At 43.0% G+C, this 14052-nt stretch overlaps 1 protein-coding gene across 1 annotated transcript; it reads left to right on the top strand.

The window, feature by feature from the left end:
- Window positions 1–3021: 3021 nt before the first annotated feature.
- LOC133206980 (potassium channel subfamily K member 16-like) lies at window positions 3022–13606 on the top strand. The gene is made up of 5 exons (XM_061343410.1): window positions 3022–3371; window positions 5143–5263; window positions 7853–8019; window positions 9555–9723; window positions 13168–13606. Exons 1-5 carry the CDS (start codon window positions 3177–3179, stop codon window positions 13491–13493), a joined length of 978 nt encoding a protein of 325 aa, XP_061199394.1. The 5' UTR covers window positions 3022–3176; the 3' UTR covers window positions 13494–13606.
- The last annotated feature ends 446 nt before the right edge of the window (window positions 13607–14052 follow it).

The following is a 14052-nucleotide window of genomic DNA, read 5'->3' as shown; positions in this document are numbered from 1 at the left end:
CCAGCTTAGTATATCTAAACTTTAGAGTAGGTAGCATGAGAAAGATGAAGTTTCCTGGCCCCTTACCCACCCTGCTCAAACCATTTCAACTGAAGACAATATCAAAAATCTCACAAGTTTTTTGTGTTTTTTTCCCCCATCCATTTTCCCCTCAAATATACTGAGGATTCTACCTGTATTATCTTCATGTGTGTTGTGCAGATGAGGAAATGCTCCATTTGTACATGTAAAGGGATTTCACTTGTCTCATAGGGCTAAGACTCTAGACACATGCAAGAGTGAAGCCATAGGTGACATTATTTGTACAGAAATAGTTTAAATATGAGGAAGAAACACACCAACACCCTGCAGTTTCAAAAAAATGAAAGGAAACATGAAATATCCGGTTTCTACAAACCCTTTTCCAGTAACTCTGAAGAAAATCTTCAAACTTTTAAGGGTTTGCAAAGCTACTTAACCTTCCTTCACAGTTTTCCTGTTTGCTTCTGAGGCCAAACAGATGTATGTGTGAAAGGACAACCTGCACTAGACAGACTGCTGCCATATGCCACTTCTTGTTTACACCAGTTCTGCAAAGCTAATCCCAGAGTTTCTGTCTTTTCTTGTGTTTTTAAACTCAGTAGAAATGAAAAGGCTCGAAGAGCAGAAGAGGTGGCATATTGCTTCTTCAGAGTATGTCTCTAAATTGGACAGACATCAATTTGATAGGTGGACCACTCGGTGGATAAAGAACTGGCTGGATGGCTGCACACAAAGGGTTGTGGTCAGTGGCTCAGTGTCCATCTGGAGACCAGTAACGAGTGGTGCCCCTCAGTGATCGGGTGTTGGGACCGGTCTTGTTCAGCATCTTGTAGGTGACATGGACAGTGGGATTGAGTGCGCCCTCAGCAAGTTTGCCGATGACACCAAGCTGTGTGGTTCGGTTGATACGCTGGAGGGAAGTAATGCCATCCAGAGGGACCTTGACACGCTTGTGAGGTGGGCTGATGCCAGCCTTATGACATTTAACCAAGCCAAGTGCAAGGTCCTACACCTGGGTCAGAGCAATCCCAGGCATAGCTAGAGGCTGGGCAGAGAAGAGATTCAGAGCAGCCTTGCAGAGAGGGACTTGGGGGTGTTGGTCAATGAGAAACTTAACATGAATCGGCTTCACTGTTCCCTCACAGCCCAGAAAGCAAACCGTAACCTGGGCTGCATCCAAAGGAGCATGACTAGGAGGTCAAAGCATGTGATCCTGCCCCTCTACTCTCCTCTTGTGAGACCTCACTTGGAGTTTTATATGTAGTTCTGGTGTCCTCAACATAAAAAGGACATGCAACTGTGTCCTGGGATCAGCGGTAGCAGTCATTTTTCTCTTTCTTGGTAGCTGGTGCAGAGCTGTGTTTTGACTTTCAGCCTGGGAACAGAGCTGATAAAAATGATGTTTTGATTTGGCCAAGGCCTTTGTGAGCCTCATGCTCTGCCAGGGAGGAGGGGAAGCTGGGAGGAAGCAGAGACAGGACACCTGACCCAAACTGACCAAAGAAGTATTCCATACCACAGCACGTCATGCCCAGGATGTAACTGGGAGTTACCCGGAAGGACACAGGGTCTGCTGGGTCGGACTCGTTTTTCAGCGGGTGCTGTCATATTCTTTTCCCTTGTTATTTTCTCTTATCATCGTTGTCGTTGGTGGTAGCGGTAGTGATTTGTGTTGTACATTGGTTGCTGGACTGTTCTTATCTCAGCCCGTGGGAGTTACACTCTTTTGATTCTCCTCCCCATCCCTTCGGGAGCGGGGAAGGGAGGGAGCCCCCGGGGGGGGGGGGGGGGGGCGGACACAGGCCTTGACTGCTTCCAGCCCAGCACCAGTCATTGGGAGTGAGTGCACAAGCTGTCTGGCTGAGTTTAAACCATGACAAACTGTTGGAACAAGTCCAGAGTAGGGCCACAGGGGTGATCAGGGGCTGAAGCACCTCCCGTATGAAGATAGGCTGAGAAAATTGGGGCTGTTCAGCCTGGAGAAGAGAGGGCTGCATGGAGACCTCATAGCAGCCTTCCAGTATCTGAAGGGGGGCTACAGGGATGCTGGGGATGAACTATTCATTAGGGACTGTAGTGATAGGACAAGGGGTAATAGGTTCAGACTTAAACAGGGGAAGTTTAGATTGGCTACAAGGAGGAAGTTCTTTACTGTAAGGGTGGTGAGGCACTGGAATAGGTTGTCCAGGGAAGTTGTGAATGCTCTGTCCCTGGGGGTGTTCAAGGCCAGGTTGAACATAGCCTTGGGTGACATGGTTTAGTGTGAGGTGTCCCTGCCCATGGCAGGGAGGTTGGAACTTGATGATCTTAAGGTCCTTTCCAACCCTAACTGTTCTATGATTTGCTTCAGTGTTTTCTCATAACTAAAGTAGGGCATCTGCTGAAATAACACAGAAATTGTGCACAAAACAAATTAAAATGCTTAAAAAATCTAAGATCAAGCAAGTTAATCTGAGTGTTAAGAATGTTCCTGATGCAGCCAAACTCAGATCTGTCTGCTATTTATTCCAAACTCAGTGCTTGACAGCCTTTTGAGTGAAGACATTTTTTTCTAATAGCAAATCTAAACCTCCCCTATCACAGCTTGAGGCTATTGCCTCTTTCTCTAGGGCTTGTTACTTGGGAGTAGGGACAAACACCCACCTCCCTACAATGGGTTTCTGAGGTCATTTGGGCTTGCTCTGGAGACCAGTTCTTGGAGTCAGCAGGCTGTAGAGGAGGGGAAATAACGTTTTTCCTAGCAAGCTCTCTGTGGACCATTTACAGGCTATCCTCACCTGTCCCCAGAGCCTCTTGAGGAGGAGATGGCCACTCGCCAGCTCCTCACATCCTGACCCACTTTTCCTGAGAACTCAGCAAGACAGAGTTTCACAGACAAGAGGAAATTCCTAAACAGCATGCAGCCCAGAGAGTGGAAAAGTTTTTTTGAGAGGGTTGTGGTTTTTTTTGTGGTTTGCTTTTGGTTTTTGTTGTTTGTTTGGGGTTTTTGTGTTGTTTTTTTTTCCCAACTTCCCCATGAATGTGTTTGACAGCTCACTGTTGCTGTCAGTGCAGAATCCCAGTGGAAACCGGAGCTGGGAAGGCTCTTCCTGCCTGGGGGAGGCATCACCATCTGTCTGTCACTCTTTGTTCTTTGCTGCACCCCACCGAAGGCCATGTGCAGTGGCAAGCTGCAGACAGGTTTGCTGGTGGCTGGCTACTTTATCTATCTGCTTGTGGGTGCTGCTGTGTTCCAGGCACTGGAGAGAACTGCTGAGAAGCAGGAGAAAATGGCAGCTGCCCAGATGAAGGAGGCTTTTCTGCAGAACTTCACTCACCTCACAGTGGCGGAGGTGGAACAGTTTATGAAGGTGCGTGGCATCCCTGTGGAAGCCCTTTCTCCCTCCTGTCTCCCCATCACATGCTTCCTCTTCAGCCTTGCTGTCCAGATAACTTTCTCTGCTTTCCTACTGATGTAGTCATTGGGATTCTTTTACCAAACCCCAAGCTCGCTCTCCAGTCTGAGCAGGCAGGTCACTCTGGTGGTAAATACAGCTTGTGCAGTTTGACAAAACCTTATGTGTTAGCTATTAACAGTCCCCATCCCACAGTGTCCCCATTCTTTGGGGTCTTGACTCCTCTTGATTCAGTTTTTGGTGTGGCTGAATCATCTACAATGAATGGCATGGCAGGAAAAATGAAGCTGTCTGAAATGAATGGCATGGTTGCCATGTATAACAGTGTCAGAGATAGCCCAAGGAAACCATATGGCAAGGTCAGAAGTAATCTGTTGGGAAAAAATAAAGAAGCCCAAATCAATACAAGGAGGGTGACATAGTGAGGGTTTACTTTTTGAAGATGCTGCAGAAGTAAAACAGATAGCCTGGCCAAGGGAAAGGTGTTTCTGGTCATGGCACAGGAGGCTGAGTGCAATTGTCTCCAAATTGTTGGTATATTCTAGTTCTAGCTGCTGCAATGAAGAAGGAAACGGGGAGTGCAACTAGCCTTACGGTAAGCATTTCTGCATAGGAAATTAATAGCTAGTTCACAGGATAAGGAAAGGAGGGGAAGAGCTGGTATGTCTAATAACACAACTAGTGATCCAGCCCAAGTTCATATATGCCTGCACCCTCTTCACTTTGGATTTTTTTTTTCTTTGTGGGTAGTGGGCTAAAAAAAGGAGAAACTTTTGACGACAGTGAAGTCTTTGTGCAAGGGCTGTGGAATAATTCCTGTTAGCTTTCATTTTCTGGGACACCAGCACTAAAGATAGTGATCATGGAAGAGGGAAGAAAGATTTTTTCTGGTGCAATTTATTCCAGCTTTTGTCATGCCTCTGGCAGGGTTCAGCTCTGGATTTTCTCTTGCTGTTTCTGTACAAACCAGCCTGCCTTTCAGATGTCCAATCCAATGTTCTCTGCTTGCTAAAGGCAGGGACTTCTGCATAGTGCTTGGCTTTTTAATTCATCTAACCTCATCTCAAAGACCACACTGTAAATATGTGTGTGTTCATGCACGCAGTTGTGAGAATAGTGCATATGTCAGGCTAAATTGTGGTTGTGATGACACCAAGAGTAATGCTTTGTTAATCAATTGACTTTCTCTGAAATTAAATCTGTGATACTAATCAGAATACAAAATTAAAATGAAATTCTCTTGTGTGTCACATGTACACTGCTATAACCCACTGATGCCCTTGGGAGGGATCGGTGTCACTGCTCAGTGTGCCTGCATAAAAGTGGGTGACTAGATCTTGTATCCACCTCTGTCATCTTAAGGGCAAATTCAAAACCATCAACAAGCCACGCCATCACATAAGTCAGTGGTCTGTCTTACTCTGCAACATCCTAGTCGTACGTAGGATCATTTTTATTAAAGTACTTAGCCTAAAAGAGCAGAGGTCCTTGATCATGCTAAAGTAAGCAAGTTCTCCTAACAACCACTAGAGCAGTCAGCATAAACAGGGCAAAAGAATGACATTCAAAAATACTGGAGGTGAAGGTGTGATAGTGTCAAGAGTATCACTGAGTACTGGTGAGTGGTATTTACAGGAAAGGAGCAGTAGCTGGCTAAATCTATTCTTTCAGCAAGCACTTCAGAAAAGCAGCTGTGTTGATATCAAATGTTTGCTTTCACTCCCAGAACCTGACTGAAGCTATTCAGAATGGAGTATACCCTGTTGGAAATGAATCACAGATTGAAGACAGCAACTGGGATTTCAGTAACTCCTTCTTCTTTGCAGGCACGGTTGTCTCTACAATAGGTAAGTCTGATGCTTTACATGTATATGTGTGTAATGCCTGGTTATCAGGACCTGAATTGATATTTTAAAGAATAAAAACTTCAGCCCTTCATTGTCATGGATGGTAGACAGCAACAGACTTGGTCCTGAGACCTCTGGTCCTGAGACCTCATATACAACTCTTTGTACACTTATTTTGGCTTTTCGTATTATTGCACACTTGTTTCTTTTTGAGCCATCTGTTAAAATGCTCAGTCTGCTACCGGTTGTGGGTGGGAGGCAAACTTCACTTTGTTATAGGGTAAAATAGGCTTTAAATCCAAGAGTGCTGTAAGGAATAAAAGAATTATGAGAAAAAAGTGAACTTTCCTTGGGCATGGACACTGTCTCAATAATCTATCCTGAGCTGTTTGTGCACATATTGACCTAGTAATATGCCAGGATGGAAAATGTGGGAAGGCGGCAAAACAAACGCTGAGGCTTTTACACCGCTTCTTCAATCTCTTCTAACCTTTTCAGGTCCTGCCTACCTGTCCCTTTCTCTCAAATACGAATCCCACAGAGTTCAGACCTGCCAAATTTAAGCATAAAATCCATGCCATTAGCTCCTGCTTCACACTCAAATGCAGTGAAAGTCAAAGCTATGTTTCTTCAGAGTAAAGCTGAGGCCTCATTCACACTACACTGTGGGCATGGCTGCTGCACTGAGATGTGAGTGTGACATGTCACAAGGGCCCCAGTGCTGTCTCAGTGTCATGGTGGGTGTGCAGACGTTGCACGAACCCATGCGGGAGACCTTCTGCTGTAGAAAAGAGAAAGGCTTCTGAGCCATCAAATCAATGACAAATGTTCCATGGTTACAATATTCACGTTTCAATAAAGCTTCCCTAGTTTGTCAGCATTCTGCTACTAGCCAATCCATTCATTGTCACCACCTGTATTACTGTATTTTTTCATTACAACATTTCTCTGCCAAACAAATCAATCACTTTCCATAAAATGTGTTTCTCTAGTGTCATGGTTTAACCCCAACCAACAGCTAAGCACCTCTCACTCTACCCCGGTCGGGTGGGGGAGAGAATCAAAGGAGTATAAGTGAGAAAACTCATGGGTTGAGATGAAGACAGTTTAATAGGTAAAGCAGAAGCTATATGCACCAGCAGAGCAAACTGAGGAATTGATTCACTACTTCCCATCAGAAGGCAGGTGTTCAGCCATCTCCAGGAAAGCAGGGTTCCATCACATGTAACAGTTACTTGGGAAAACAAAATGCCATAACTCTGAATATCCCTCCTTTTCTTCTTCCTCCACCAGCTTTATATGCTAAGCATGATGTCCTGTGGTATATCCCTTTGGTTGGCTGGGATCAGCCATCCCGACTGTGTACCCTCCCAACTTCTTGTGCACTTCCACTGCCTTAGCTGTGCACCCCAATTTGCCTGCTCACTGATGGGGTGGGGTTAGGAGCAGAAAAGGACTTGAGTCTGCTTAGCACTGTTCAGCAATAACAAAACAAGCCCTGAATTACCAACACTGTTTTCAGCACAAATTCAAACCATAGCCCTATACTAGCTACTATGAAGAAAATTATCTGCCAACACTAGCACAGGTGAACAGACCGTCCCAGGACAGTCTGTTTCTCTGCACCTTTGCCACGTTAAGTCTGCTGTGGAAGTATGTCAGGTACTTCCACTCATCTTCACCAGGTTTTGCCATGAAAATGGAATATTTCTGCAACAGAGAGCACAAGACACCTCAAGCATTTGGGGCCTACTATCCAGTAAACCAGTTAGTTGTTTTATTTGTCTCTTCCCCCAAATAAAACATCACATTTTCCAAGTAGTGGATGCCTTGAGATGAACTGTGCTTGGGAAAGTGCCTTTTCTCAGGATCACTGATAGAGTAAGGACATACAGAAAGTACAGGACTTTTGTACTCAGGGATATACCTCATGGGGTCTAAGAATAGTCTCCATTCCATTAAAGGAGATGTCTGGAGTTCTGCAGCTGTTGTTCTACTCTTTATGTGGATAAATCCTCTTTTAGTAGGACTTTATGACAAATATCTCTCTGGCATGAATAAATCAGCCACCAGTAAGGTCTAGACTAATTAGCACCATCTATTCTAATACACACTACACTGCTCCAGGACTGGAGCTAGTATCCGAACATTTCAGCTTGCTGGGATTTAGCCAATGTCACTAGCAGACAGGCAGATTGACAAGAAGCTAGTGATGGCTGTGTGTGATTCTGACACGGCAAACAGTCTGTGACTTCAGCCTTGATGTCTTCCAGGACCCCAGACTTCTGGGTTTTGTCTTTCCATGTGTTTGTCACAGGACAGTGCATGTTTCCTATAACTGCTTTTAGATTCTGTTTTTCACTCCCACTAAGATTGTGTTGGGAGCACACAGTGCTCTCTGCATCCCCCAAAACATGCATGGTGAATCACTTTCTCGCTGCCTTTTTCTGGAAAATAGTATGCATGTTGACTAAGATGAGCTAGCTACATCTTTTAGGGTCAAAGCAGGCCAGGTTGGGGTAGGTGTGAATGTGACTGCGGCTGCTCCAGTTCTCTGGAATATCTCCTCTGACCCTGTTTTTTTCATAGGCTATGGCACACTACGTCCTAAAACTGCTGGAGGCCAGATCTTCTGTGTTTTTTTTGCTCTGTTTGGAATCCCTCTGAATATTGTTTTTCTACATCGTGTCGGTAAGATGCTCTCACTGCTGTGTAAAAAGCTGGGGAAATTCCTGTATGAGAAAGGAATGAGAAAGGTAATTGGCTTTAATTAGTTGGGCAGTTATATGCTCATTTCTAGTTTAATTTTCAAGGTGTATGCTGGCATTATCCCCTATTATATTTGTTCTCATGCTGTGTTAGGCATTGCATTAGGAGAGGGAAAGAGACATTCCTTGCTTGCAGAGCTAAACAGACAAGGCAACCACAGACGTGATATTCTTAGAAAGGGATGCATTTTATCTATCCATCTAAAGGGCAGACATCCAGCCCCCTTAATTAATCAATGGAGAGAGTGGACACCGTATCTTACTTCTCTAGACACTTACCTCAGAAGCTAACTCTCTTGGGAAGTACATGTCTCCCTTTATAACCAGCAAAGAGAGAGATGATTAATCATCTCACCTTGAGACAGCATAAAGCAGGTGAGCAGTAAAAAGGTGTAAAAAGCAGTGAACTATAGGGGTTTCAATACTATAATTAGTCAATAATATTGACTCAATGCCTGGTGTGTCACCCCTCCTTATTCATTATGTGGTCCTTTAGTCCCTCCCCACCCTTAGCTTTGACATAAAGGAAACAACAGGCTGAAGTTATTCATTTGAGCCCACTTGCTGAAAGGTGAGGAGGCACCTGTAAATAGCCAGAAACAGGATGTATCTTGCTCCATTATGCCCCAAGTTATCTGCAGCTCGTCCCCTTCTCTCATCACTACCAAGGAAGTGAGAATAGCTTTTCTGTGTCTCCTACTGTAATTCTCTTTCAATACAAGGTATGAATGCTGCAGACAGCCCTGTTCAAACTGCTAAATTTCTCCCTGTGTCTGGCGAACTTAAATAGGACATAAGGCCTGATGAGATGTAGACTCAAGCACATGCACAAGGCACAAAGGCATGAAAAATTACCCAACAGCTGCCATTAATTTCCAGACAATCTAGACTTAGAAAATTCTGTATATGTGTTTCTAGCTGATAAATCTTAATGCATAACAAGTCTTTTTCTCCAGTCAAGGCTTCTTCATGACTGCTGGGAAGTAGGATGGTTCAAAAGTCACTTTCCAGGCACTTCTTCATCAAGAGCTCATTTATTAAAGGTTGTCTTGTAGTAAGGTATCCACTGGGTAGGAACAAAGTTGTGTCACTGACGCAATGAGAAATTAGGTCAACAGTCAAGACTCTTCAAGATAGTATTGTAAGAAACAGTATAAATATACCCAAATACCTAAAAAATAAAAGCAAAGTTGTCTGGTGAAAAGTGGAAATAGTCTGACTCCTGTAAAATTCATTGAAAGGAATTCCTCCTATACTCACAGTGGTTGGAGATTGATACAATCAAATAAAAGACTACATCTCCCAGTGCTACTGTGGACATGTAACACCCATAGTGCATAGGGTCTCCCTTCTTCAAAGCAAGCCTAGGGTACTTTCAGAGGAAGAGTACTCAATACAAACCCTTCAGTTCCTGTGGTCCTAGTAGGTATTCCTAGATATCCACCCATTTTGAGTAGCCATCATTATATAGGACCTACTAATGTGTCAGATCATGCTTATAATTGAACTGGTTTCTTTTTCAGAAGAAGATAAAATTTCTGACCCTTCTGTTTTTCCTGGCAACGGGGATCCTAGTTTTTCTGTGCTTGCCATCATTCTTCTTCCAGAAAACAGAGGGCTGGTCCTACAGCGAAGGAATTTACTTTGCATTTATCACCCTCAGCACCATTGGCTTTGGAGATTATGTAGTAGGTAAGGTTGATTTCAGAGAGGAGACATAGTAAAGCACCAGGGTCATGACTGTAATTACCATGGGTTGACTGCATAGTCCACCAGTGTACTGTAGAGGCACATCTGTGTGAGTCTTTGCCTAGTCTTTGTCTTGTACAGTTCTGGGGGTATTACTCATTTCTCTGGGATTCCATGTGCTGACAAAAATACAAAATTGTCTAAATATAATAAATGTGGTGCTTTGGGATGCAAAGAAGACAAGCATTTTGGGGAGGGAAGGGGAAGTGTAGGGGGAGAATTCAAGGAGCATAGGAATTTGCATATACTAAAAGGGAACAGTTTGAGATAGTCATATAAAATAAGGCATGTATCTTTGCATAAGCCTTAACTAAGACTTATGTCTCAAAATGTACTAAAGAAATAAGTGGTCATCTTTCAGAAGACATGATTTTACACAACAGGTAGAAATCCCAGTCATTGCAAAGTGGGGAAATCTACTCACTCTATCAGAAGTGAGTCTTAAACATAGATACCACTGTGAAAGTGGCCTTCTTTACTCTCCTATGCATCATAGAATTGTAGAATCGTAGAATAGTTAGGCTTGGAAAGGAACTTAAGATCATCTAGTTCCAACCTCCTGCCATGGGCAGGGACATCTCACACTAAACCATATCATCCAAGGCTCTGTCCAACCTGGCCTTGAACACCACCAGGGATGGAGCAGTCACAGCTCCCCTGGGCATTCCAGTGCCTCACCACCCTTAGAGTAAAGAACTCCTTCCTTACAGCCAATCTAAACTTCCCCTGTTTAAGTTTTAACCCATTACCCCTTGTCCTATCACTACAGTCCCTAATGAAGAGGCCCTCCCCAGCATCCTTATAGGACCCCTTCAGAAACTGGAAGGCTGCTATGAGGTCTCCACACAGCCTTCTGTTCTCCAGGCTGAACAGCCCAAACTTTCTCAGCCTATATTCATACAGGAGGTGCTCCAGTCCCCTGATCATCCTCATGGCCTTCCTCTGGACTTGTTCCAACAGTTTCATGTCCTTTTTATAATCATATAATGTTTTTATAATCATATAATGTTTCCTGCTGACTTTAAGTTCTCTTAATGTGCTAAAGAGGCTGAGTAGTGCTTTGACAATCCAATTGACATCTTGCTTGTTCACATGAGTTTAGTGATTGTAATGATCTTGTAGACTGATCTTGTAGATGGTTAATTCATGCAACAGCAACGAGTTGATGAGGCAACATTTCCCCAAGTCATCTCAGCTAGGTAATTGCTCCCTCATGCTACAAAGCATAGGAAACGTGTCCCTTGAAATTTCTCTTTTCACATAATCCAGAGAAAGGTTCCTTGTGTCCAACGATGGTTAAGCAGCATTGCCACAAACATGAAACAGAACTGGAGCAACAGCAAAGAATCTGTATCACACAACAGTGACCTCTGCTTACTGTTTTCTCCAGACGGGGACAATCTTTGTCACTGCAGTGGAGGACAATAGGGATAGGCATTTCTTTCCTGAACATCTATAGGGTTGATAACCTTGGCCTGTGTGATGCTGAGCACCTCAAACACAGTGATGTGGAACACAGGAAGATGGAGAAAGATTGGTGCTATGTGGGAGAAAAAGTGAACATTAAACTGGTGCATTCTCTTCCTTTGTCCAAATTACCAGTGTGTTTTACAATAATGACAGCAGGTCACAGGCTGCTGTGACTATGTGCTCTGCAGACATACTATTTTACAAATACAGTTAAAAAATAACAATTAGATAGGCCTTCTGGCACTGTGATTTCATCTTCATTAGGATGACTTAACTGGAGCTGAAATATTTTTCCCTGCAATATATATCTCAATTTGCCTTAAACAAAGGTGATAAAATGGTAAGTTTAATGCCTCACACCTCACAATGAAGCAAGCAGAATCAATGACTGCTCTGAGTATTCTTTGTTTAGAATTAATTACAGATGACAGATGGATTTGTTCTGGACAAGTGGAACAGAACAGGTTTGAGTTTATTCACATTTTAATAATTCAAAACCGATTTGTAGCTGTTGTATTTCAAGCATGAGACGAAGCCTGTTTTGGGTAGGAAGGTAACAGAGTCTGGATTTAACTGTAATACATATAGGTGATACCTCTAGGGTGAAATCCTCTTTGGGCTGTAAACGAATTTATGCCCTGCTAAATCCAGTTTTGAGTTAACATTACAAAGACATTACTAGTTGGTTTGCTAGCCCCACATAACGAACTTCAGATAAGAACACAAAAGGAGATGCTCTGTAGCAAGCCTGGCATCCCCTGTGCCAACTCAACCCCAGCAGCAGAAGCAGCTGCTGGGTATCTATCCATGAGGTCAAACCAGCCCACTTCTGCCTCATTTACACAGCTCTTGCCTGATGAAATACAAAAATCCTGCACATTGATCTATGCACTACAGAGTCCTGCAGGACTTGAAAGGATTTGCCAGTTGTGAAGCTCCTTCTGGGAAGCTTCACAGAGGTAAATGATCCACAGGTTTGTGATCTCCGTGTCCGTGCACCGTGCTGTGCTACCGACTATGTGGAGTCACCCTTGACAGTGCCTTATAGCACTCGATACACAGTATCACCAAGTTTTCTTGCACAGCCATATAAGCTGTGTCATGATAGTATCGTGTGGGACTAAGTGCAGTAGAAGCAAATTCTGTCTGTATGGTGGTGTATTGTTGACTGCAGAAATAAAATGACCCATGCAGAAAAGATACAGGCTGATGGTAAGAGATTTGGACTGCATGAAGTAAGCTTCGGTCTGGTTTCCAACACAGAAAATTGTATTCTTGGCATGTGTCAGTGAGTTCTCAGCAGTCACCTATTTTTTTTAATGGAATAAGTGCCTCAGACTGTTCAAAAGTAAATTAGGAATTGCAGCTACTCTCTTGTATGATCAAGGGTAACTATAATTTAAAGCAAATATTTATGAAGTTATATTCACACTTTATAGAAATACACAGAATTACAATAACTTTGGCAGTAGTAGTTGTGTGGTTATAGAGGTCCACTGTGCACTGCTTTTTGTGCTTTGTGAGTTTGGGAATATTTTCCAGATAATACAGTACATTTTTACACTACTTCCTACATCATTGCATTTAGGTGTAGAGGTTGAACTGGGATTGGTAGGCTGTAAGGGGAAAAAATGCCCTGCTCTGCTGCTAGTTCTGTACATCAATATGTGAAACCCAGTATATCTTTTTACAGGCCAGCATGTTTGTGCTAGCATGTACGAGTTTATTGTAACAGCAAGAGATTTCCCAGCCTTGACCTAATGCTGGGGAAGTGAGAGAATCCACTATGATGAAAAAGTCACCTTAAAGTATTCAACATAAAATACACTGATGAATCCACTAGGCTGGCCCGCTTTACACCAACAGAGAAATTTTAACTTGATAATTTTCTTCTTCTTTCTCCCTCCTTATCTGCAGGTAAACAGCCTGGCAGGAATTACTTTTCCTACTATCGAACACTGGTGGCCATCTGGATCCTTTTTGGTCTTGCTTGGATTGCGCTCCTATTTAATTTATTGACAACAGTACTAGAAGATACTGAAAAAATAATTGTCAAGGATATCCATCAAATTGGAAAGGTGAGTAAGGGCAATGTAACAAGCCAACAAAGAAGATGCTGGCCTTCTCAATTTATTCCAGAAGAAGAACTACTATCACCACGTACTGGAGGGAATGCACAGAAAATGGAGTCATTAGAAACAGATTCTGAGCAGACAAAAACTGAAAAAAATGCTTTTTCTTAGAGCAAAACTATTGCCATAACATATGAGAATTAAATTCTTCATTGGAGAGTTACTAGTTAATTATGCTAAATAAATTCCCATGGAAATAAAATTTCTCCTACCTTTGGCCGAGATACGACCTTTCAGAACTCAAGATTTAGTTACACAAAGCCTGAATATTAACGGTAAGAAATTTGCTCCTCAATTTGCAGCTAGGTTGTGCTGAAAGCCTGAGAAGTGCACTTGTTTTACAAGGAGTTTTTAAGGTGCTTCCATGAAAATGCAGAGGAGGGGCATGGTAGCACTTGCTGGGTCTATTTCAGTTTTGCTGCTTGCAGTCATGTCTCTTTCAGGAATTGGCACGCACAAGCTTTTCTGAGGCATTGTATAGTACCTTTGGAAGAAGAAAGAAGGATATATAGCGTAATAGGTGCCTGATTTAAGCCATCATATTGGCTAAGCTATTATGATCTAAAAGACTTTAAAGGACAAGACCTGAGCTCAGTTCTCACACTAGAAGCATCCAATGAACAGGGCTAGAAAAGGGTTAACATGTTAGAAACTATGAATTCTACCTCTT

The sequence above is a fragment of the Neopsephotus bourkii genome, unplaced genomic scaffold, assembly GCF_033783945.1.
Source record: "Neopsephotus bourkii isolate Nb327-2 ecotype Australia unplaced genomic scaffold, CSIRO-AGI_Nbou_v1 NB_1825, whole genome shotgun sequence".
Classification (NCBI taxonomy): Eukaryota; Metazoa; Chordata; class Aves; order Psittaciformes; family Psittacidae; genus Neopsephotus; species Neopsephotus bourkii.
The sequence above is the reverse complement of the archived record's forward strand: the minus strand, read 5'-3'. Positions and strand labels throughout refer to the sequence as shown.